At 43.6% G+C, this 22,405-nt stretch overlaps 2 protein-coding genes across 3 annotated transcripts in view; both read left to right on the forward strand.

Annotated features, from left to right (window-relative positions):
• Positions 1-57: 57 nt before the first annotated feature.
• On the forward strand, positions 58-6,947 carry mcoln1b (mucolipin TRP cation channel 1b). Its single transcript, XM_070847781.1, has 13 exons — positions 58-149; positions 1,143-1,399; positions 1,534-1,695; positions 2,204-2,360; positions 2,905-2,986; positions 3,101-3,197; positions 3,353-3,452; positions 3,579-3,685; positions 4,878-5,027; positions 5,148-5,249; positions 5,353-5,475; positions 6,465-6,671; positions 6,764-6,947. Exons 1-13 carry the CDS (start codon positions 107-109, stop codon positions 6,896-6,898), a joined length of 1,722 nt encoding a protein of 573 aa, XP_070703882.1. The 5' UTR covers positions 58-106; the 3' UTR covers positions 6,899-6,947.
• Positions 6,948-13,746: 6,799 nt separating this feature from the next.
• prr36b (proline rich 36b) overlaps positions 13,747-22,405 on the forward strand; it is a 31,194-nt gene continuing 22,535 nt past the window's right edge. For both annotated transcript variants that reach the window (XM_070848663.1, XM_070848662.1), the window contains exon 1: positions 13,747-13,945. The gene's annotated coding sequence lies outside the window, so the exon portion shown is untranslated. The remainder of the gene's footprint in view (positions 13,946-22,405) is intronic.

Below are 22,405 nucleotides of genomic sequence, written 5' to 3' on the forward strand. Positions count from 1 at the left end.
GACGCGCTTTAAAAAAGATGAACTTCCGTCTCTCCTCGCCCTCCGTGCCGCCGATGATGTCCGCCTCCTCCTCCGTCCCCCCCCGAGTGACCGTCTAAGCACCAAAATGGCATCTTCAAGTTACACCTGCATCCAGGACAGCGCCACAGGTTCGTCAGTGCTCCATTTATCTTCCTCTGTCTGGCTTCATGGAGCCGGTTAATGTGCGTGTTTGTGTCTGTGCTCCAAACTGCTGCTGTTTGCAATCTGTTCTCTTCTATGTGGGGGAGTCGACTTATGACGTGATGTGATTTAAATCAGGTCTAACAAAGGAGATGCTCAGTATCAGTATCAGCCCGGCATAGATGCATCAACTCTTTATGCTTAGTGAACATCTCCCAATTAAAGCAGCATCCACAGCCTCACCTCGTGTTTACAATGAATGATCTGCTGTACACGTCCAGGGAATCAAAGCTTAAAGGGACACGTCACCCCTTTTACGCATTAAATTTAGCAATGATGGGGGAGAAAAAACTCCATATTTAACAGGAGACTATCCTGCAAGCTGCAGATTGCAACTTTGATCTCATTTAGTTGGCCTAAAAGCAATCAAAGTTGTTAAAAATGCTGAGTCTGAAAATATTGGAGTCATCTTACAAAACACTGCGTATATATTGTGTTTTAGATTTTTCTCGATTTGCTGTTTTGGTCTTTAAAACATCAGAAAACAGTGGAAAATTTGCTCCAGCACAATTTCCTAAAACTTAAGGTGAGGTCATCAGATGTTGAGTTTTGTCTGACTGACCAACAGTTTGAACCACTGAATGTTTGGAATTTTCCCTTGAAAAACGACTTGATTATTGTAATAATAATAATTGATTATTAAAATATTTCTGCAGAAAAAATCAATTATTCAAATAATTGTCACAGTTCTGAATGAAAGAAGCTGTCCAGTCACATTATAGGAGGTTTGACTCATACTAGTGACCTAAAAGTCATGATATTTTTTGCCGTCATCTGCTTAGATTTTGACCACTTGTGTCTCCACGGAATGAAAGTGCAATGTTAAAGCCTCTTGAGTGCCTCTCCAGCATTTCGATACAGCCGATCGTGTTTAAGGTCCATCTTCGGTCTAAAACCATGGGTTTCTTTGTGTTTCCCAGAGAAGGACAGGCTCCTCTCCTCCGTAAGCAGCTATGGGTCCCGGGACCCTCTTGGGGATGGCAGCCCCCGTCCCACTGTTTTGGTGGGCTCTGACCCTCACCAGAAGCAGGAGGAAGAGGAAGAAGAGGAGGAGGAGGCCCTGAGGAGGAAACTCAAGTACTTCTTCATGAGCCCTTGTGACAAGTATCACGCCAAGGGGCGCAAGCCTTTCAAGCTGGGCCTGCAGCTGCTCAAAATCATCATTGTGACGGTGCAGGTGGATACAGCTTCATGTTAGGATTTGACATAAACTACCATATTGCTTGTAGATTACATCCTAACTGCTAATCTGCGACCGATGATGCCTGTTGAAGCTCATTTGTTTTGTCCCTTTGTCACTCTGCTTCTTAGTTGGTGCTGTTTGGACTGAGCAACCAGATGGTGGTGACATTTAAAGAGGAAAACACAGCGGCATTCAAACACCTTTTCCTGAAGGGCTATGAGGAGAACGTTCCTCAGGCCGTCCACACGCAGACGGAACTCTACAGCTGCATTCACTTTGCCATAGAGCAGGTAGCCCAATGATAAGTGCAATTCAGTGCACTGCCTTAAAGGGAGCAACGATATTTTCTTCTAGACTTGACAAGACTAAGAGTCTAGGTACAACTAGAGACGAGGGAGAAAGTGTGTGTGTGTGTGTGTGTTTGTGTTGTGATTCACTGTCACATGGTTGGAATTTTAGAAAGATATGATTCCTGAGATGAGCACCCTCATAGGGGCAGATGTGGCTCAGAGATAGTTGGGGTTTGGGGCGGTCGTCCAGCAGTCGGAAGGTCGGTGGTTCGATCTGCACTCCTCCAGTCTGCCAAAGTCAAAAGGTCCTTGGGCGAGACACGGAACCCCACATTGTTCCTATCAGTGTACGAATGCCTGTGAGTGACTAGTTCCCTCCTGACGGCAGGGTTGGCAACGTCCCATCACTGCATGAACGGTGTGTGAATGAGAATGTAGGGTTATGGTGCTCTTCTGTGCTTTTGTTAATATACCTCGAGCCCAGTTGTAACTCCACCTCTCTCTACAGTACATGGCTCTACCTCAGATCTCGCTCGGTCAGTATGCATACGTGTTGGGCGTCGGTGTAAATGGAAGTGCGCTCTCCCTCTGCCAGAGGTACTACAAGAGGGGCACCATCGACCCGGTCAACGACACCTTTGACATCGACCCCCATGTTGTCACCGGTAGGATGACCTGTATCTTTCAGATTTGATCTCCTTGGTTGTTCACTGAATTTGTCCCGGGGTGTTTAACATAAAAAACCAGCAGCCGTGTTATTTATTCAGTGCCAGTATTTTCTCATCCTTTAGGGAAATTACTGTGTCAGTGAGTCATTGTGTTGCTGCTCCATATATTCCAAGACGTGCCTTGCAACTGTGCCCTACTTTCACAGGCCTGAAATACTTCCTATCAGCAAAAACACAGTATAAAAGCGTATTTTTCATATACTTTACTGGCAACACACAATGCCACAGCTTTGGGAAAAGAAGTTATTTGCACACACCTGCTGATTTGGCAGAGATGACTTTTGGCAATGTAAAATCCATCTAAAGATAAACTAAGACAAATATAAATCTCCAAGGGGACAGCGCTGCATTCAGATGCTTTGAGGAAGTGTTGTTAGTGCTTCACATGATGTGGAAAAAGTGTGTTTTGTAAGGTTTTAAAACTTCCCCATGTGATATTTCTTCGGTTCCTCTAATGCTAGCTTTTTGATTTTATTTCCAGATTGCATTGGACTGAATCCACTGACTTACAGCTCTGCTCCTGGAAACAGTGACTACAAGAATTTCACTCTCAAGTTTTACAAGTCAGATGATGTTTGTTTGCTTTTTAACATTAAAGCAAAGTGTTCTTTTCTTTGCATCGTTAACTATTCCTTCTGAATCCTCTGTGTCTCTCTATCATATTTATTTGTCTCCAGGCTGATCAATGTAACAATTGACTTCCAGCTGAAGGCCATCAACATCCAGACCATTATAAACAATGAAATCCCGGACTGCTACACCTTTGCTATCACGGTGAACTACCTCTTCTGGTGTTTCTGTTTGAATGAACCCCCTGTATCATAGAAAAGTACAGACAGGGATCATTCAACTACACTTAATCAGATTTGTGATAAACTGATGTTTATACCCAGAGGTTGCGTGCTTACCTGGGTTCTTGTTGCCGTCAGATCGCCATGGATAACAGAGCGCACAGCGGCAAAGTAAAGATCAGTCTGCAGAACCAGGCCTCTATAAAGGAGTGTAAAGACCCCAACGTGTCTGGGCACGGTGAGTAAGTGGTGCTGGATGAGCTGCAATGGACGCGTGATTTTGTGCTGATATTCACTCATTCGACTCTCATTATCACGCTTTATCAGTCGTTTTCTCAAATGCCTTTGGTCCCTCTTCTGTCAGCGGAGAGCTACGCACGGGAGTTCTTCGACGTGCTGGTGGCGTTCGTCTGTCTGCTGTCCCTGCTGCTGTGTGGGCGCTCCATCCTCAGAGGCATCCTGCTGCAGCACGTGAGTGAGCAGACCAAACATTCATGTGCTGATGTTGCGGAAATACCGCTTTCCTCTGTGACAGTAATCTGTCCATCTTGTACGTGCCATCCTCTTCTCTAAATTCAACCAGATGGGGCTCAATAGATTTTGTTTATTCAAATACGAGAAGAAAAAAAACAACTTTCCTTCCTCATAAAAGATTTTAAGTTTGCGAAACTGCATCCATGTTTACTTGCTAGCGCGGTCCCCTTCTTCCCTGCCTACCTGGACATCATTGGAATAATGTGAGAGCATTGGCAGGGATGTGTATCGCACCACTCGTGAGGATGTGTGTCCTCGTGCGTATGCAGGGGAACAAACAACACAAGGACAGGCTCTTAAAAGTATTTAGCCACAGCTTTACCAGTGTGCAAACACTCCACAGGGTTCTCTCGACTGGAAAATACAGGATTCAGCTTTTTAGACTCTGGAATCACATTTTCCAGGGCTGCAAAAAGAAAGCTAGTTGTTTATATTTGATCACAAAAGAAGTGACATGGCTTAAAAAGTGTGGCTCATTCATACGTTTTTAATAGTTGTTGGACAACACTGGAGCTCTGTGGCACAGTGGAACAATATATAAGGCTTTGGCTACAGATAATGCTTGTTTGTAGGATCAGTTCATTCTTAGTTAATGATTGTTGAGTTGGGCATGGATGACCGGGGGAAAGATCGTTGACCAGACCTGAAGGTGCCTGAACACGATGCATAAACACACGTGTTCTGCTGCTAGCAAGGCTGTCTTGTTTATTTCACTAAAAAAAATCGACTTCAGGTTTTATGAGTAGTATCCCTGGGATTGTTAATGAATCCAGAGGCACACGGAGCCACAGACAGTAAAGTAGATTAGACGCCTCTGATATCTTTGAAAGAACTGGAGACATTTTATGTTGACTGCCTTTCAGTTTCTGAGTTCACGCCACACACTTGAGGAAGTGCATATCAACATTCTGGTGAGAGTTAAAGAAATGGACCCCACCGTTAAAACCAGAACATACCAACTTCTTGTTTTTACACTGTCATTTTTGTATGGAGTGAACAAAGGAGGTGTAACATATCAAGCAGTAATATGTTGGGTTTTTTGTATCCATTGAATGATCTAACATAAATGTAAACAGAACCAGAAACACATCTTCTCATGTCATTGATCCTCTTCTGTTTCTCTAACCAGGAGTACGTGCAGTTTTTCAAACACAAACTCTGCCGCAGTGTCAGCTGGGGAGACAGGATGGAGTTCATCAACGGCTGGTACATCCTACTCATCATCAGCGACATGTTCACCATCATCGGCAGCTTCATCAAAATTGGGATCGAGTCCAAGGTAATATGACTCCCGTTAGTAAGTTGCCACATCATCTCCAGCTGAGGTCTAAACTGTCTTACAGCTTTGCAGCACAATTCTCAGTTTCTGGCGAGTAACGATGTCGCTGTTGTGATGCAGAATCTGTCATCTTATGACATATGTGGAATCCTGCTGGGAACCTCAACTCTGCTGGTGTGGGTGGGAGTCATCCGCTACCTCAGCTTCTTTCAGAAATACAATGTAAGTGAAAGACAAATGCACGCACATACACGCAGAGATCTTTTTTTCCTCTTTGTGTTAATGTAAATATGTTTTGCCCGTTCTCTCTCTCTTTACGTCACAGATCTTGATTGTGACTCTAAGAGCTGCTTTTCCCAATGTGATCCGCTTCTGCTGCTGTGCAGCTGCTATTTACATGGGTTATTGCTTCTGTGGATGGATTGTGCTGGGACCCTATCATGCCAAGGTACTGTACACACACACACACACACGCACACACACACACACACACACACACTCTGCAGTGCCTCTAACCAGGGATGAGGAGGCATGAGTCATTGGCATCAAAAGTACATGTCGGAACAGCCTAATTACCATAAAAAGCCTTCAAGCATATCGTCTTTGCAGCTATATATAATTAATGAGAGAAGAAAATGGACATTTATTAAATATGAATCATGACAACATTCTGTGGATACCTTGTTTTTGCTTGCAGTGGTAATGGGCTGTGCTCTGGTGGCAAGTGGGCAGTGAAAAAAACTGTACAATTAGCAAGTAATGAAACTTAAAAAAAAATAAAGACAATGAAAAGATTTAATAGAAAAGGCACAATGCAACACCGATTCACATCACTAAAATATTTGTAAAAGGTCAATTTAATAAAGAACCATGTTAGAACTGGCAGTTTAAAGCCTTGCTACAAATTAAAGGGCTAGTCCTACGATTTAGTATTACATTTCTATAAAGTCGGGTGACTCACGAGAGACGTTTAAATAAGGAATGGTCAAAACTGAATCCTTAAATTATGTCCATGCTAAAATTTTCAGGGTCATTCATTTGAATTTTGGAACATTCTTCCATAGCAACAGAAGACACGTAATGACGAGTACACTGTAACTTTGAGTACCCCTTTTAAAGGAATAGTTTGACAATTTAAGAACTATGCATATTAGTATAATTTAGCTAAGAACCTAAGTCTCTGTTACTGCCACCCTGGTGTTTTATTATAGGTTATTGATAGGTAGTGCTACTCATGTATATATAAATGTGCACCAATTCCACCTGGAATCAAGATTACCACCACCATATTTCCAAAAGTGTGGAACTATTCCTATAACATGTTGAAAAAGCACTGACATTCACTTCCTCATTTAAATCCTGCATTAATATGGATTGCCTTAATCTCACTAATATATATTGTGTTGTTATTTCTTTGCATTGACCCCATGTATACAGTTTCGCTCCCTGTCCATGGTGTCAGAGTGCCTGTTTTCTCTGATCAATGGAGACGACATGTTCGTAACCTTCGCTGAGATGGAGCAGAGCGGTACGCTGGTGTGGATCTTCAGCCAGATCTACCTTTACACTTTTATCTCCCTCTTCATCTACATGGTGCTGTCCCTCTTCATTGCACTCATCACCGGCGCCTACGACACCATTATGGTAGGGTTTCACGTCCCGCTCTTGTTTCTCTGCTCTTTTCTCTGTGGAGTTGTGTGTAGAGAGTGTTCAGCTTTTACGTCGTCTTCCTACAGGCCCAAACTCAGGAGCAGGTACGCGTCACTGATCTGCACGCGTTCATCGCAGAGTGCACGGACACGCCCAGCTCGGGCAAGTTCCGTGGGCCCGAAGGGTCCTCGTGCTCCTTCCTCTGCTGCTGTGACTGGTGAGGAGCAGGAAATGGATGCGCAGAGGGAGTAAGCAATGAATGAGAGTGTGTGTGAAAGGGCAAGGGCGTTATAATTTCTTCTTTTCAAACCAGTATATTTCCACTCCAGTGACAGCCGGCTGCAAATGGACTCCTTTTACCAGCAGGGACGATAAATGCCTTGAGAGCGAACAGACTGACCTTGGACCACGTCATCCTCTGCTGTCCGTGTCTGAATTTTGCTGTTTGAATTTGTGCTGGAGCTGTAGATTGCACTGCACAGTCTCAAGCCCAATTACCTGCTTCAGCTTTTGTACTGTATGAATAATTTATTGTCTGAAATGTCACTTTGTTAGGGCTTTGATGACTAGATGCATAACGCCAGTAAACATATTCATTGCAGTTGACTGGAAATTTGCATCCACTTTACTTTGTGGACCCTGTTCTACTAAGTAAAGTGGATGAAATTTTTCACATGAATGATCCACCATGTACAGGGTTTTTAGTCATATTTTAACGTCCACATGGCTGCCCAGGTGACAGGAGTTTTGTGCCTCTTGATTATGTACATATGTGTATGTCCTCTGAAACGTCAAAGCAGAGGTACAATAGACACGAGAGCTAGGCAAGCTGAAAAAAGAGTGATCATTAACTGCCGTATGTGCGCATAAGCCTCCGTAACATTTTCAGTCAAGGCTCCTCTTCCGATCGCATTTTCTCTCTTCGCTCGCCGTCCCCTTTGTTCACGTCTTCCTCTGAGGGAGATGATGGCTGCACGAGGAAGGACGAGCACTGCAAGCCAACCAGTTAGTCATCAATATGTATGAACTGCTTCTACGGTAAAGAGTCACGTGACTGTGAGCCTTTTTACTGTTGGGTTTAAAGTGCTCTGTTCAAGGCCGCAAAATAACGTTACTTTAGAAAACCAGGATTCAAAAAAATGTCAAGTGATGTTCAAAAGAGAATTGTGTCACAGAACATTGTAGGAGTCTCGGCTGTCAAACTATGTGATTCACATAGTTGTCAGCATCTGCGGCAGCATTGCAAGAACAGGCTGGTATCACCAGTATAAAAATTGATTTTTAAATTCCAGGAAACAGAGAGAAAGTGGGTATATTAGCTGTAGCTGAGACTGTCCCACCAGATAGACATAACTAGCTGTCTACCTGTTTTTTTAGTTCTTGTTCATTTTTTTATGCACTTACACATTTCCATTGATAATATTTTTTATGCTAAGGTAGTCAGATGCCTGTCTTAAATACATTTTGACCACATATGTTGTTTGTATGTTTTGGCTTTGTGCTGTAGGATAGTATGTAGGCAGCTCGGAGAGTTTTGTCTGTATTTTATATTATGTGTTAAACTGTCGGTGTACTGACATCGAAGCCACGTGTGAAAGGGTCATAGCTGACTCTTTGTTAAGAAAAAATAATATTTGGAATATCACTGTTATTATAGAAACTTATAAGCGGTAGCGTCTTTCCGGCATGCTGCATGGAGGCATATGAAGGGTACTGTTCAAATGGGAGAAGAGTGTTGTTTACTACACAAATCTGTTTCAGGACTAAAGGGTACATTTTTTTTTATCACTCACTCATGTGCTAACTTAAATGAATATTGTTTACAGTTGCAACAATGTGTTTTCTTTTACTGAATGTTAATGCACACTTACTTATTTGCACTTACTGAAAACCGACGCACAGCTTCATTTGATTTAGATGTGTCACATGGGAGCTATATAGAACAATAGAGCAAAGTACTGTACATGTAATGCATCTGTTGGCGCTCTCCTGACACTCAAGGGAAGGTTATTTAATGCCACTTTGATTTAATGGGAACAGTGTTATTTCTCACTACATTTGTTTTCTGATATTTTTTAAATTATTTTTACCTCGTTCTGAGAAGGGAGAAGGGAGTTTCTCAGTTTCTGTGCTGCAGAAATTTGTACAGGTTTTTACCCTCATTTGTATTGTATCTTTTCTGTGAAGATGCTGCCTTCTGAATGAAAGTACATGTCGGCAAAATAAACTGGAAAATCTTTGGGCTAAGTGACACGGCCCAGTGGTATGGAATCAAAGGTTTTCATATGCTTTCTGTTCCAAAGCAGACACATTGTATGTCCACTTTAAATAGTCAGCTGCTAAAATCTGCAGTGCCATGATCAGCTATCAACAATATTATCAATATGATAACATGTGGGTTGCGAGAGTTACTGACTGCACATTTACATTTATGATGAACTGTGATGCTTGGCACCTGTACAGGGTGTATTCAGCAGTGTGGGTGCTAGAAGCTGATGAGCCCCAGTGCGCTGTGGTAGTCTGACACCACTAGAGGGAGAGAGCAGGCTCTGTCTGCAGCCACCAACCAATTAACAAAGCAATACAGAGATAAAGGGGAAGCTAAAGCACAGGTAGGAAAGGAGGGCTGACACATTAAGAAAGGCAGCAGTCAGGTGCCTTTGTTAAAGATAAAAATGCTAAGTAAGGTACTTACCCTTCAAGTCTACCATTATCACAAAGCACGTCTCATCACAAGGTAAATGGAGGTAGTGTCAGGGTCAGGCTGCACCAGTTAAAGAAAATGCACTTAAGACAAAAATGAGGGTGCATTTGGGACAGACGAACACCAAGGCAGATATGTGCACACTCAGTCGTCTTAGTGGAGTGGTATAGCTGTCCAATATCCTTAGTACCTGCATGCATTATTTACTCAAGGATGCTACCATGGCTGAGACGAAGCACTTAGAATCAGACTGACAGGAACTGGCCAGCCTCCTCCGTACATTATCAGGTTTCAGGGTAAAGCTGATTAAACAGTCCTATCAAGAAGACATACAGCAGGACAGAGGCTTGCTCCTAGATAACTGCGTTCACATGGCAACTCAGAAATAAATCCTCGATCAAACATGAAAACCAACAGGAATCTGGATCTCATGGTTATTTATCTGCATATGCATTAAGCTCATCGTCCTATTCTGTGCAGAATAGATACATGTACACTGTACCTGGCTCACACACTGCAGAGGAACGTACATCATTATATATAATGAGGGTCACTCAGGCTCTTCTACATTGCATCTGTGCATTGTTCTTCTTCACGTGTTGCCTGTCAGTGAGCGTGATAGCATCCTGCAAATTAATATTATGCTGTGCTGGCACGTTGTGGTCTTCAGGGAGTCCATGCTGTGCACAGAGAGCAGCAGCTGCACCCACATGTGCTAACCTGTATCCTTCCGGCACTCATTCATACACACCCCATTTGAACGGCAATGATTTGGGGGTTATTAGAGTGTGAAGTGTTGTGCACGGTGGCGCCTCTCATACATTTTGATGCCAATTGCAATAAGAGGTGGTTTGATTAGTGAATATTTCTGTAAAAAGATGGCGACTGCGTCTGATGTGATGGGTGTGTCTCTCAGTGCCAGCTGCTTTCTTGTGTGGCTTGGCTAGACAAGCAGGAGAATCAGAGCACTGTGCAGTCTGACTGTGCATGCTGGAATACATGAAAGCACAATGAGAGCGTGTCTGTATCTGCTGCTGATTAAATAACTCATGTGTTGTGTAAGAGTTTGTCAAAGGTAGCAGACCCCAGGTTTTGGGGCTTGACTGACTGCCAGCCCTTTTGTGCTGTGGCTGCCCCAGCTGGACTGCGGGCCGAGGGGAAAAAACAATGAGATAAATAACACGGGAACTGTGCAGCGGGGTACACAGCCCTGCCCCTTCCTGTCTCCGCTGCCGCACACCACCGCCTGTGCGAAAAAAACACCTTCCTCTCTTTGTTGCCCCTGGTTGACCATGCCAATACGTCCATCAGCATCAAGCCAGCAGGCATCGAACCCCCCAGAGTCCCCACCCTTTTCCTGGTCTACTTCCATACATTTGCACACACACCTGCACGCACACTGTATGATCATGTTTTCACGCACAGGGCTACTATATGTTTTCAACCACATTTAGCCTGACCAAGTGTTTGAATTTTGATTAATTATGCAGACATTCCTGTGGGTGTGACTTGACCGTCATGTATGATTCAACAGCTAGACAAGTGGCATTTTTGAACAGCAAATAACACTAAACAGTAATAAGGAGAAGCTAAATGATGGAAGTGCAACCCTCCAGACTGATAGGATGATCCACTTCAGAGGAACACAAACTAAAGTTCCTCTAGAAATCTGCCAGAGAAAGATAAGTATGTTTTTTTTAATGCAATCAGGTGCATGTGAGGTGTATGTCGTAGGTGTCAGCTTTATGCCATACATCTCCACCCTGAGCTCAAACAAGCAACGCCGGGCCAAATCTCCCCACTCCAGCACTTGGAAAGAGAGGAGTGCACCACGGGCTCGGCATGAAAAGAAGCCCATCCAGAACAGAGCAGCACACAAAAGGCTGGCTCATGTAGACAGGGGCAGGCGGCTGCCGAGAGCTGAGCAGCAGCGCAGCAGACAGACAGACAGGCAGACAGGCGGCATGCCCACCCAGACTGTCTCTGATGAAAAGCTCCGTTCTAGTGAGGAGCACGGCACACAGAAACAAAAGCTCGTAATCCATGAAACAACGCCCTTCAATCTCTAACTGTGACTGAGAGAAAACACACAACTTAACCAAAAGAAAGGCACACTATCTGCTTCCTTAATGTCTTGCTGGTGAGCTCCACCGTTTTGATTAGTTTCTTCCAATTTCACTCACAGGTAGGTGCACAAGTAAGACTGCGTCCACTCTTGGCCATCTTAAAGGTTTGTTGCTTGCAGGAAATTTGACTTTTAACATAAAGACATTTTGTGTAAGGTCTCTAATATCGCATCCTGCTTTGGAAATAACTTGCGTGTGATTAATTTGTCATGTCAACAACAATTCTGCAATCAACAGGTCTGAAATGTGTTGAGAGATTTTAAGCTCTTGATGCAACAGTCACATTGAGGGCGGACAATGAAGGCAACTTGATGCATGTGGGGCAGCAGTAATGCACCGTTAAAGTGTGTGTATGTGTGTGTGTGTGCAGTGAGGCATGGAGAAAGAAAGAAAAGGGCTTGAAGAGGAGAGAAAGGGGGTGCAGGGGCCTACAAGGGAGGGCAACAGACAACCGGGAGGAACTCGGGCAAGAGAGTATAGTGACTTGCAATAGGTGACATCATCCTTTATTTGAATAATCCCCCAGCCTGGGAGGTGATTGGCTGCGCTTAGAGAAAGCAGGGTTCTCCTGCTATTCGCTATTCACTCCTTTCAATTTCAGCATGGCGCGCTGTAGTGGTGAATGCTGCCTTCAAAGACTCGTAGTAACCTCCTGTTTCTGAGGTTTGAGTTTGTAAAAACAGGTTTTCTTACACCGAAATGAAACAAATGTACTTTGACTGCTGCAATTTTAGCAATCAAGTGGAGTTGTTCTGTGCCACGTGTATTCTTTACAAGGCAATGACTCCCAGAATGAAATAGCCAAATAAAAATACAGATCACTGTGATCAGTTGACATGGCCTTCGTGCTCTCCACAAATATTTTTCTTCTTTTTATGCAGTGTGAAGTTGTGCCAGGCGTTATTAAGGACATAATAAGCCAAACAAGCATCCATTTATTAACTTGCCAGTGAACGGGCTGGTAGTGTAGATAAAGGGAGTAGCACACAACCTTAATTAACATTATGCAAATGATGCCAGTGTTTGTCCATTCGTCTGGCCTAACAAAATGTGTTTTGTTCTCAGTCGTTCTTCTATTGAAATTTGTTTTGATTTGATTTTCAATCTTGTCACACCCACAACTGACCAGCTTGGCAGGACAGATCCCGACTCCACACAAAGACACCTCCAATGGTGGAAAATCAGACTTGTCAAACAGCTGTAACTGACTGATGACATTATTTAACATTTAGTGATGCCAGTGCCTGTGGGCATGGCTGGAATCAACCTGCTATGGACTCCCAATGAACTGAGGGTCCTCTATTACCACCCTGTCCCTCCAGTCCGTGCGTTAATGTAGTGCGCACATGGCATCTTAAATATACATCTTCTAAAGCTCCAGATACCAGCTACGTTACTCCTGTTCATGAAACATAACATTTAAAACAGACTGCGCTTAAGTAATCTATACAGATCTGCAATGAAAGTGGATCTCTGCCAAACTATCCCATTATGATCAGTTTACTTGTACTATTAACAGCTATAAAATGTTTTCTGTGGCTCTGGGGGGAGACTTCTGAGGTTGAGGCTGATGTCATGGTGGTTATTTCATATCTGCCCCTCTAATGATTTGACCTTCATTTTAAAAAAAAACTCTGTCTCTCACATGTCCCCCAACTTTATGGAAATGCAACACCAAATTGCTGGAGAACTCTTTAATAATAATAATGTTGACAATTTACTAGATTAACTGTCAATAAAATGTTAGAGATATAGTGAAAAGATACCACACTGTTGCTGGTTATCTGGTTAATAGTTCTGCACAAAACAAAAGGAAATCTGGAGTTTTAATTAGTGACGATGCTGGTGGGTGGATAATGTTACCTTTCAGACAGAGCCCCTTTTCCTATCATAATGCTAGACTAAGTTAACCAGCGTAGCTTCATCCTAAATATTAGGTTTATCACAAAAACAGAACAGAAAGGGAACCTGACTGGTTCCACTTTTTTGTTGCGTTTTTGCTGCCACCAGAGCTCAAAATGATCACATGTGGCTATACGTCTCATAATTCCAACAGCACCTGAAGGCGGCAGCAGCCCTGTCTCCTCCGCCTGTCCATCCATCCGTTCACCGGTCTACTATCGTGTGTGTGTGTGTGTGTATATATATGTGTGAGTGTGTGTGTGTGTGTGTGTGTGGACTGGAGCGTCATTCTCCTCCTTTCTTCCTTTCAGTGAACGCGCATCACTTGTGAAAAACGGCGCTCGAGACCCACAAGTTTCCTCCGTCGGCTCGGCTCGGCTCCCTCCGCTCTGCCGCGATATTCCTCCGTTCTCCTATTTTTTAACCCTCATCCTCACTTTCTTCTCTTTCTGACTGGAGGACTCAGTCGGGGGGCCGTGCTGCTTACACAGGGCGTAGCTGGAGAGGTTTTCGCTAGCTCGCCGCTGCACCGACCGGTAAGGGCGAGATTGTTTTAGCGCTAGCTAGCATGCTAATGTTAGTTTTTTTTACTAACTACTATTAGGCTAATTAACGGCTCTTTAAAATTTAACGTTAGGTCTGTCGTCGGTTCCAGACGTTATAGTCCCGGCTGTACTTAGCATGTTATTACTCCTGTTTCCTCATTTTTAACACTAAACGGCGTATCGGAATTGTGGTGGCTCTTTGTGTGAATTAACATTTCTGTTTAATACGCAGTTAAACGTGTCTAAAAGGTTTGGTTTTAGTGTCACTCCATCTTTTTTGTCGAGGAGTCAGTTTGATTCCTGTTGAAAGGGCTTGATGGGGCGGTGGCAGGCTGCGTGGTGGCTGGAAGTGCTCAACAGAGCTGTAAGGCTGATTTAAAGCAGATCAATTGTTTTTAATTCATGCCTTTTCCCAATTTCAGAATATGCTCCCTCTTTGCGTGACCATTTTGTCTGCCTTTTCGTCATCTAACTAAACTTTTCCCCCCTTTATCTCCCCTCCTTCTCCATCCTCCGTCGCGGATGCCCATTGTTCTGAGATGGGCCAAGTGGTGTGCTGAGAAATGTTTCAGCCGCCTCAGGAAAGGAGGGGAGGGGGGGAAATTTAGCACTTATAATTGTGCATATGCCCACTTCGTTTTCATGTCAACCAGAGAGAATAACTTCAAGGCATTTGTGGCATGTTAAAGCAACGATTTCCTCAGAGTTTGGAGGGAGAGTGTGTAAAAGCTGAAATATATCGGAGATGGTCGCACAGACTCGAGCTGGCGTGTAATCAGAGGTGATTAATGTCACCCCCCCAAAAGTGATCAGCTATTGTGGTGTGAGAGTTGAGGCTGGAGGGCCCAGAAGCTGCTCCTTCACTGGCTCCTTTTGGTGAGTGAGTGCAACAAGACAGATTACACTCCCCTCTGTAGAACAATGGGGAGGAGAAAACGCTGCCAGTTCCCAAAGCCTGGCCAAGAGCATTTAATAAACTGCAAACATGCAGTCATTGAAAATCTTTATCCTGATCCCACAACTCTGTTCTCCTCCCCTGAGGTGCCACAGAGGGCGACATGAATTGTCTCAGTCTTTGTGGCCACAGTGGGCATGGGTTGGTCAATAATGTTAGGCGATCGACCATGAGGTATTGATGTCATCCTGACTAAATGGCATCCCAGGGCAACTAATATGAGCACTTTTAAGGCCACACAGGGCTTGGAGGCACTCCGGGACTCTTAAGTCAGAGGTGGGCTAAGCCATCAGCTCATCAGCTAGTCGCCCCCCCCCCTCACCGCAGGCCTTGGATGATAGAATGGCTGACTCACAGTGTCGGTGGATGAGGCGAATGGGGGACAGACAGGCAGCCTAATGCAATCATGTGAAATTAAATTTAGCTGCCATTAAAAACCACACTCCGTTTTTATGAAGTTATTTAAGATGGTCTTAAAAAGATTAGTCGGAGGAGGATGTGGATTACTGCCAGCGGCATTCTGTGTGTGGAAGATTTTTCAAAAACTATACTAGAATAAATGGAACTGCTAAATTGTGAAAAAATCTATAAAAGTGGGTACAATAATCTGCTTTCCATTGGGGAGTGGAATATAGTATGTGCATATTTTCTAGCACTCTGTCGCCTGTCACTCACTAGCACATGTACGCTCTGTTAGACGAGCCAGAATTTAATTGAGAAAATCGCTGGCAGATAAGTAGATAATGACAATAAGTGTCAGTTTGCCCCTAAATGTAATTAATTGATGATAATTCCAAATCTTCGTTCAAACAGCTACAGAATGAGACCCACTATAATAATGGGCCTCTATTATTTTATCTCAAAGATGCTTAAAAGTGGTCACAGAAAATGTTCACATTGAATGTCTTTCATAACCTTATACTTTAGAGCAATTTAAATTCTAATAACCTGTTTGGCCCCCAGCTGGCCCCTCGACACATGCTACCATCCTTAGAGGAGAGATGATTGTCGCATTAATGGACTTCTGTGTCGGCTTGACCTTAGCCTAAGGACTAATGGTGGGTGGGTGTGTGACTCAGAGTGAAACCCCCCTTGCTCTGAACTTCTCAATTGTCACAAGGGCAAGCCTGTGCCTCTGGTCATCCAGCTTTTTTCAGCCAGAACCCATGACCCTTGCACTTATTGGCACAATTAAGAATTGCCACCATCATCTGTAGCCTTGTTTTAATCCATGGCAACAACAGCACAATAGCTTCTTGTTTAGAGATTATCAAAACACTAACAGAAACTGTATGTTTGGCTGAATTTCCTTTCCGATAACAACTTGAGGAAACCGCCACGGGCACTACAGAGAAGATAAAGCAGAGATAAACTTTGCTGCCGTCTGTGCTCCCAGTCATGATAGAAGCCTAAGTTGTCACAGTTGTCAGGGCATGCAGTAGGCAACTGGTGGCGTGGTTCTGAGGCTGTATTTGCCAGCAGCTGCAGTAATTTGCTGTGTTTGGACGCTCTGAATTCCTCCGGTGGGAGGATGGATAATGGACATGGTTTGCAGCCCTGTTGCTAGGCTTCAAGACCAATTTTTTCATGGCACAGTGTGTTAGCAGTGACTGGTTGTTTGGTGTAATGCTGCCTTGGGGATGTTAAAAATGAGTCCAAAAAGGTTGGTTGCTCTGTCAGTCAGAGAGCTCACTCTACCACCTGTGGCTCAGATATTTGTGTCAACAGCTCCCATTTTACATTGACTTTTAAGCATATTTGCTCTGTCCCAGTGGCTGATGTGGTCAAGATTATGTCAGAGGCTACCCAGTCTGTCCTCACCATAACCACGTGTGGAATGATAGGCATTTGTGCCAGACACTGGTGTTGACAGAATGATAGACTTCCTTTACCATAAGCAGCTGTAGGGGCAGATTTAATTCTCTGTCATATCAATTTCTGCTGGTGACATTTAAATCTGGCTGTGCCCTGTCTCAACGTCTTTGTTTGCTGCCACAAACGTTCATCATCAGCTCTCTGTGAAGTGCTAAATGTATATCTGTATGGCCGTGGATGTGGTAACAGTTGAGTTTCTGGCAGTCAGTAGGCAGATGTTGTTGTGTTTTGAGGCCAGTTGTGTGGTATGTTCTTAGAAAGCTGTAGTTAGTAGGCGCTGATCTGGTCAGCCACCCAACCTGCCTGCCGTCCTGTGAGGGATCAGATTCCATCTGGAACGTGCCTTGTTCCACTTCAAACAGGAGGGCATAATCCTCTTATGGACACAGTCACTTGTACTTTGCGTGCATGTGTCCATGTCCCCGTGCAAAATCTCGAGAGAACGCAGAAGCCTCTTGGGTGTGTTTCTGCTATCCTGTCCAGATGCCTCAGTTCTGCCCTCTTCCTCCATCTCTGTATATGTTCTCTCTGGCGTCATTGATCCAAGCCACCAGCTGGTCCTGGGCTGCCCTGATCTCATTTACCCCCAGAGAGGAGCTTGTATGTGGGCAGACGGCCCATTATGGAGATGATCCAGCAGCTCTTCAAGTTACAAATTAGCCTTAGTTTTCTCTGCTGCTTCTCTTTCGGGTCCTCTGTCTCTCTTGTTTAGCCTGTTCCCTCTTGCTTGCCCACTGTCTCTGCCCCCTCCCCCCTCTTTGTATAGTGTCCTCCTCTAAAACCTTGTCACTACTATCTCTCTTATCTCCCAGGGGAGAGAGCTAACAGCATCAGAGGAACCTGCCTTACTAATGCACTTCCTCTGCCTGTCTCTGTCTGTGTCGTTCCCATCTGTGGAGCTGCTAGCCTGGCTCCCACTTCCTCCTGTGCGATCAATATCCACACAGTTGAGCTCTGCGCTGCCCTGCTGGTCGTCCCTGCAGGCAGTGGAGCTCAGCCAGACTGTAGTAGGACCCTCGCCGTTGGGGCCTCGTTTGTAGTCGGGCTCTGCCTCTGCCCTTATTGTTTTGGGGCTGATGGATCCTCTAGCGCTGCCTCCCTAGAGTATTGTCTAGTTTCTGGGACACACTGACGCCTCTGATACTGCTGCATATCCCTCCCTCGTTCTTGTCTTTCTTGGGCTTCTGTCTGTCCCTCTCTCTCTGTCCCTGTAGCTGTGTCTGTGTACTGTTCGAGAACAGTCGAGGCCGACTGTACAAGATTAGCATCTCTCTTTGTCCAGGGTTAACAAGCTCTGTCATGTGTTAATCTCCCCGTCCCCAGGGGGCCGGGTTTCTCTCAGCCCGGACACACCATGGGAATGACAGGGTTTGAGTGTTTGTATGTGTGCGTTGTGTGCATCAGTTTGTTTGGTGTTTGTAGGAAGGAGGGGGGTGGTGTGAACACATTCAATGTACAGCCCTAAACTGTGATGGGCATGGGCATTCTGTATCATTTGCGACAGTCGTTCTCGCCTATTTGCTGATTTGTTACATGGTTTTGTTACAATGAGAAATGTGATTAACAGAAATGTTTTCATATAGGCGTGTAATCCCTTAATTTGAGTTGAGTTCATATAGAATAGAATAGAATAGCCTTAGAATGAGGACTTTGTAAAATCTTGTGTCCAAAGAGTCCTTAGGATTAGTGCCAGCCTTTCTGATCACATGTTTCTGTGATCCAGGTGTCTGTCACACAATCTGCTGCTCTTTCTCACACACACCAGCCGCCAAGTAAACAAGGAGACAGAAAAAGACTTGTTCCTTCCTCTCAGCGAGGGCCTTTGTTCTGGCTCAGGTTGTCTTATTGAGCATCCCAGCCGCCCATTGACCCACTGGAAATCAATTGGAATGACGGTACTGTACAACATTAGTTTACCTGACAATCAGCAGGGTGGGAGAGTGGTTGGTTTATTTGTATTGGCACCTTTGTGTGCAAAAGGTTTGGAGAACTAAGGCATCAGTGGCCCTGTTTTCCTTCACTGCCTTTTCTTTAACTTTTCATCCCAAAGTACATTTACATCCACCTGTTTTTATGTGTGTTGATTCTGAATCATCTGAAAAGATGAAATCAGTAAAACCATAATATATCATGAAAATATAAAAAATGTTAACTTGTCATATGAACAAACAGGAAATGCACAAATGTCTGATTAAAACCCATTGTTTGGTAAATGATGACAAGGGTGTTGTTTCTGCTGGGGATAGGCGTGGCATTTGAAAAAATATATTATTATTATTATTATTATTATATTATTGTTATATATTATTATATATTAATATATTTTGTCCCCCTCATTCCTATTGTTTTATGTTGATTGCCTCTAAAAATCATTGTTCTCTTTCTCGAAGATATTATTGTGTACTGACAGCAATCAATGAGCAGCAGCAAATTGTGCCTTTTCTCCTGGTTTTGCCCCCAAGGCAACATAGAGGTTGCCCTTATCTTATTGGTGGAGGTTGATGGTTCTGTGTGAAGCCTGAAGGGAAGACTTGCAGACTATGCTCAGGGCTGGACTAAAGTATTTCACCTCTTCTGCTTGTTTTGCAGGGAGAAACCTTTGAATCTCAGTGAGTTGATACAGTTGATATTTTCCTAAAAAGATGCTAGAGTAGAACACAAAGCTAAGGTAATAAATCACAGGGCCCTTTATAGTGAAGATGCAAAAGCTGCACTATATGTAATAAATCAGCCTCATACAAAACATAGTTTTAAGTTGGTAGTGAATTAATGTAGCAGAGGTTTATGGAGCTTTTTGATTTTTTAAAAATTAATCTTCCATTAACAGCACGATAATCATTTTGATCATAATTTCTTATTTGCGGGATTGATTTAAACGTAACTGTAGTTAAAATGCAGAGTAAATTATAAATTTGTTTCCCTCAAACATGCAGAGAATAATTACAAAAATCTACCTTGAGGTTACGGAAAAGCTAAAACAAAACAAAACCTGCAACAGTCACAGTGTGGGACAAGACACATGGTTGCATAATTTGCCAGATTTTTGCCATTTGTTCTTTGCACAACATTTTGATGGAAACCTACATTCTGCCCCCCCCACCTTTTGGTTGCGTCCTCACTCCCTCTCCCCTGCTCTTTCAGCCCTCCCACAGTCTGTGGGGAATGCCATGCAGAGCAGCAGCCTTTGTTTGGAGTTTATTTGTGTGCAGGACAGAGGGCGGTTTCCTGACCTCAGGTCGGGGGTGTTTGGGGAATGTGCGAGCTGTGATTAGCATGAAGTCGATGGAGGCAGTGGCAGCACTGCTAACCCCCAGCTGGATTTAACAGGGTGTCATGTACGTTCAGTGCCCCTCATCCAACTCCCACATAACACCTCTCATTTCTCTGCCTCCGGCCCTGTGCACTGCCTTATCAGTTTGGTAAAAATCAGCCTCTCATCTCATGGATGACCCTTAGAAGCTTCAGTGTCCTCTGGAGATCAGCAGTGAGCCGTAAGGATATGTGTTGAAGCTGAAGAAGAGGTAGTGACATGCAGAGAAACCATCCCACTAAGTGACAGAGATAGAAAGAGAGAGAGAGTGTGCTTGCAGTGATGGTAGGTAGAACTGGCTTTGAAAGGCTTTGCTGTGATCCTGAACTGCTGTTACATAACTCCTTTACAATGATGAGTCCTAAAGAGAAAGCTTACGCTATAGGCAGAATAGTTTTATTTGACTTTTTATAGTCTAATACAAACTGCTTCATTGACTGTGGAAACAGTTGTATTTCTTGTGCTCTACCTGTTCAGACAGTGCACTCCTATGAAGGATGGTAGCTTTCGCCACTGTTAGTCTGTCGCTGGTGTTCTGCCAAGATCTGGCTGAGAGTAAATGAAACATTAGCGGTGGGGCATCTTTGCTGCACATCGTTCACATAAAGATGGATCTCTCTCCCTGCCTGTCCACTGTAGTACTAATGTATTTGCACTTATGGTTCTGTGCTAGCCATCTTCCTCAACGCTGTTCATTAGTTGTGTTATCATGGTCTTAGCTTTCAAACCTTCTAGTTGCTGTTTTTGTGTATTAAGAATCTTACAAAGTACTAAGAGTGCAATTTTAAGCTACGCCACATAGCCACTTCCAAACCTGGTTAATATTCAAATTATTCTGAAATTTATAATTATTAGATCAATTGTTTTGTCTCTGAAATGACAGAAAATAGTGAACATGTTTTGTCACATTACAATAAAGCAAAACAGAGAACACCATCAAATCCTCAAATCGGAGAAACTCGAACCAAACCTGTGTGGCATTTTGCCTGAAAAGTGACTGAATGATTAATCCATTATCAGAATAGTTGCAGATGAATTTTCTTTTGGTTGATTAATCAATTTATCAACCTGTTGTTAGTCTAGAGTAGGACTAAACTTAAAATAAATTTTTGACAGGAAAAGAATGCATTTTCTGTTGATGGCACAATTGTCAGTTTTACAGATTCAATTATGCTAAGGAAGCCATGGGTCTAAGTAGCTCTAAATGGAGTGGAGAGTTGACTAAGACTACTGTTGTGATTTAGAGTAGGCTGAATGGACAATCTTGGGCCCCATGCCAGCATGTGGCGTCTTGAATCTGACATTCTCCCCCTTGCAAAGAGGAGGAGTGATACACACAAAACTAAATTAAACACTAAAAACATACTCACATACTATCTTATTTTTTATTTTACTTTTTGGTCACAGACACAAGAAAAACTGCGTCAAATCTGAGGCCACTTGCCCGTATGCAGTGGTGCCGTAAGCAAGAAACCAGTAAATTATTGAAGCAGTGCTACTTAAATCTTACAGAGCTGTGCTCCTTGAAGAGACAAGTTTGGAGTTGTTGTGCTATTTTATGTGGAAAAAAAGGAAAGTAAGAAAGAAGGAAAAACTGAAAGGTTAGACTGATGTGCTATCTATGTACAATATTAAGCAAAGACTGTTAAACCAGTGACTTTTGTGATTTTACATCATGAGATGTGCTTTATAAATCGTACCCTACCTGTGTCAGAGGAAAGAGAACGGTTTATTAGCAGTGTCAAAGAGCAAACACAGCAGGTCAGTGTTTTCTGTGTGCTGCTTGTGTAGATAAAAGCATGTCAATTACAGGTTCAGAAGCCACTGAATGCTCGTTAAAAATGCCTCCAAAAACCAAACCTGAACCAGCTACTTCCTTTCCCCTCACTGCTGACGTCTTTGCTCTATCCCTCTATCCTCTTATGGAGGTATTAGTTATGTTTTCGGTAATTCTATCAAGCTCACACGGGTTCATGTCAGCATTATTGGAGGGTTACGTCGGCCACAAAAGCTCACTTTCTTTTTGCATCTTTTCTACCGTCTTCGCCACCCCACCCCCACCACCACTGCCTCCTTCCCCCACAATCCCTCTCTTTGACTACTATTTAGAGTAGGCCCCGGGGATAGAAGAAGGCTCACAGAATGCATATGTGTGTGTGTGTGTGTGTGTGTGTGTGTATACACAGTTGTGTATTGTGAAAGCAGACCCCACTTTCTACCACAGTGATTCTTACATGGCCTTGGATGGCTGGTTGGCTAAACTGAGGGAATGAGCGGGGGCACTTTGATTTGGTCTTTTGTTTCTGATTAG

Source organism: Pempheris klunzingeri, chromosome 17, assembly GCF_042242105.1.
Source record: "Pempheris klunzingeri isolate RE-2024b chromosome 17, fPemKlu1.hap1, whole genome shotgun sequence".
Lineage (NCBI taxonomy): Eukaryota > Metazoa > Chordata > Actinopteri > Acropomatiformes > Pempheridae > Pempheris > Pempheris klunzingeri.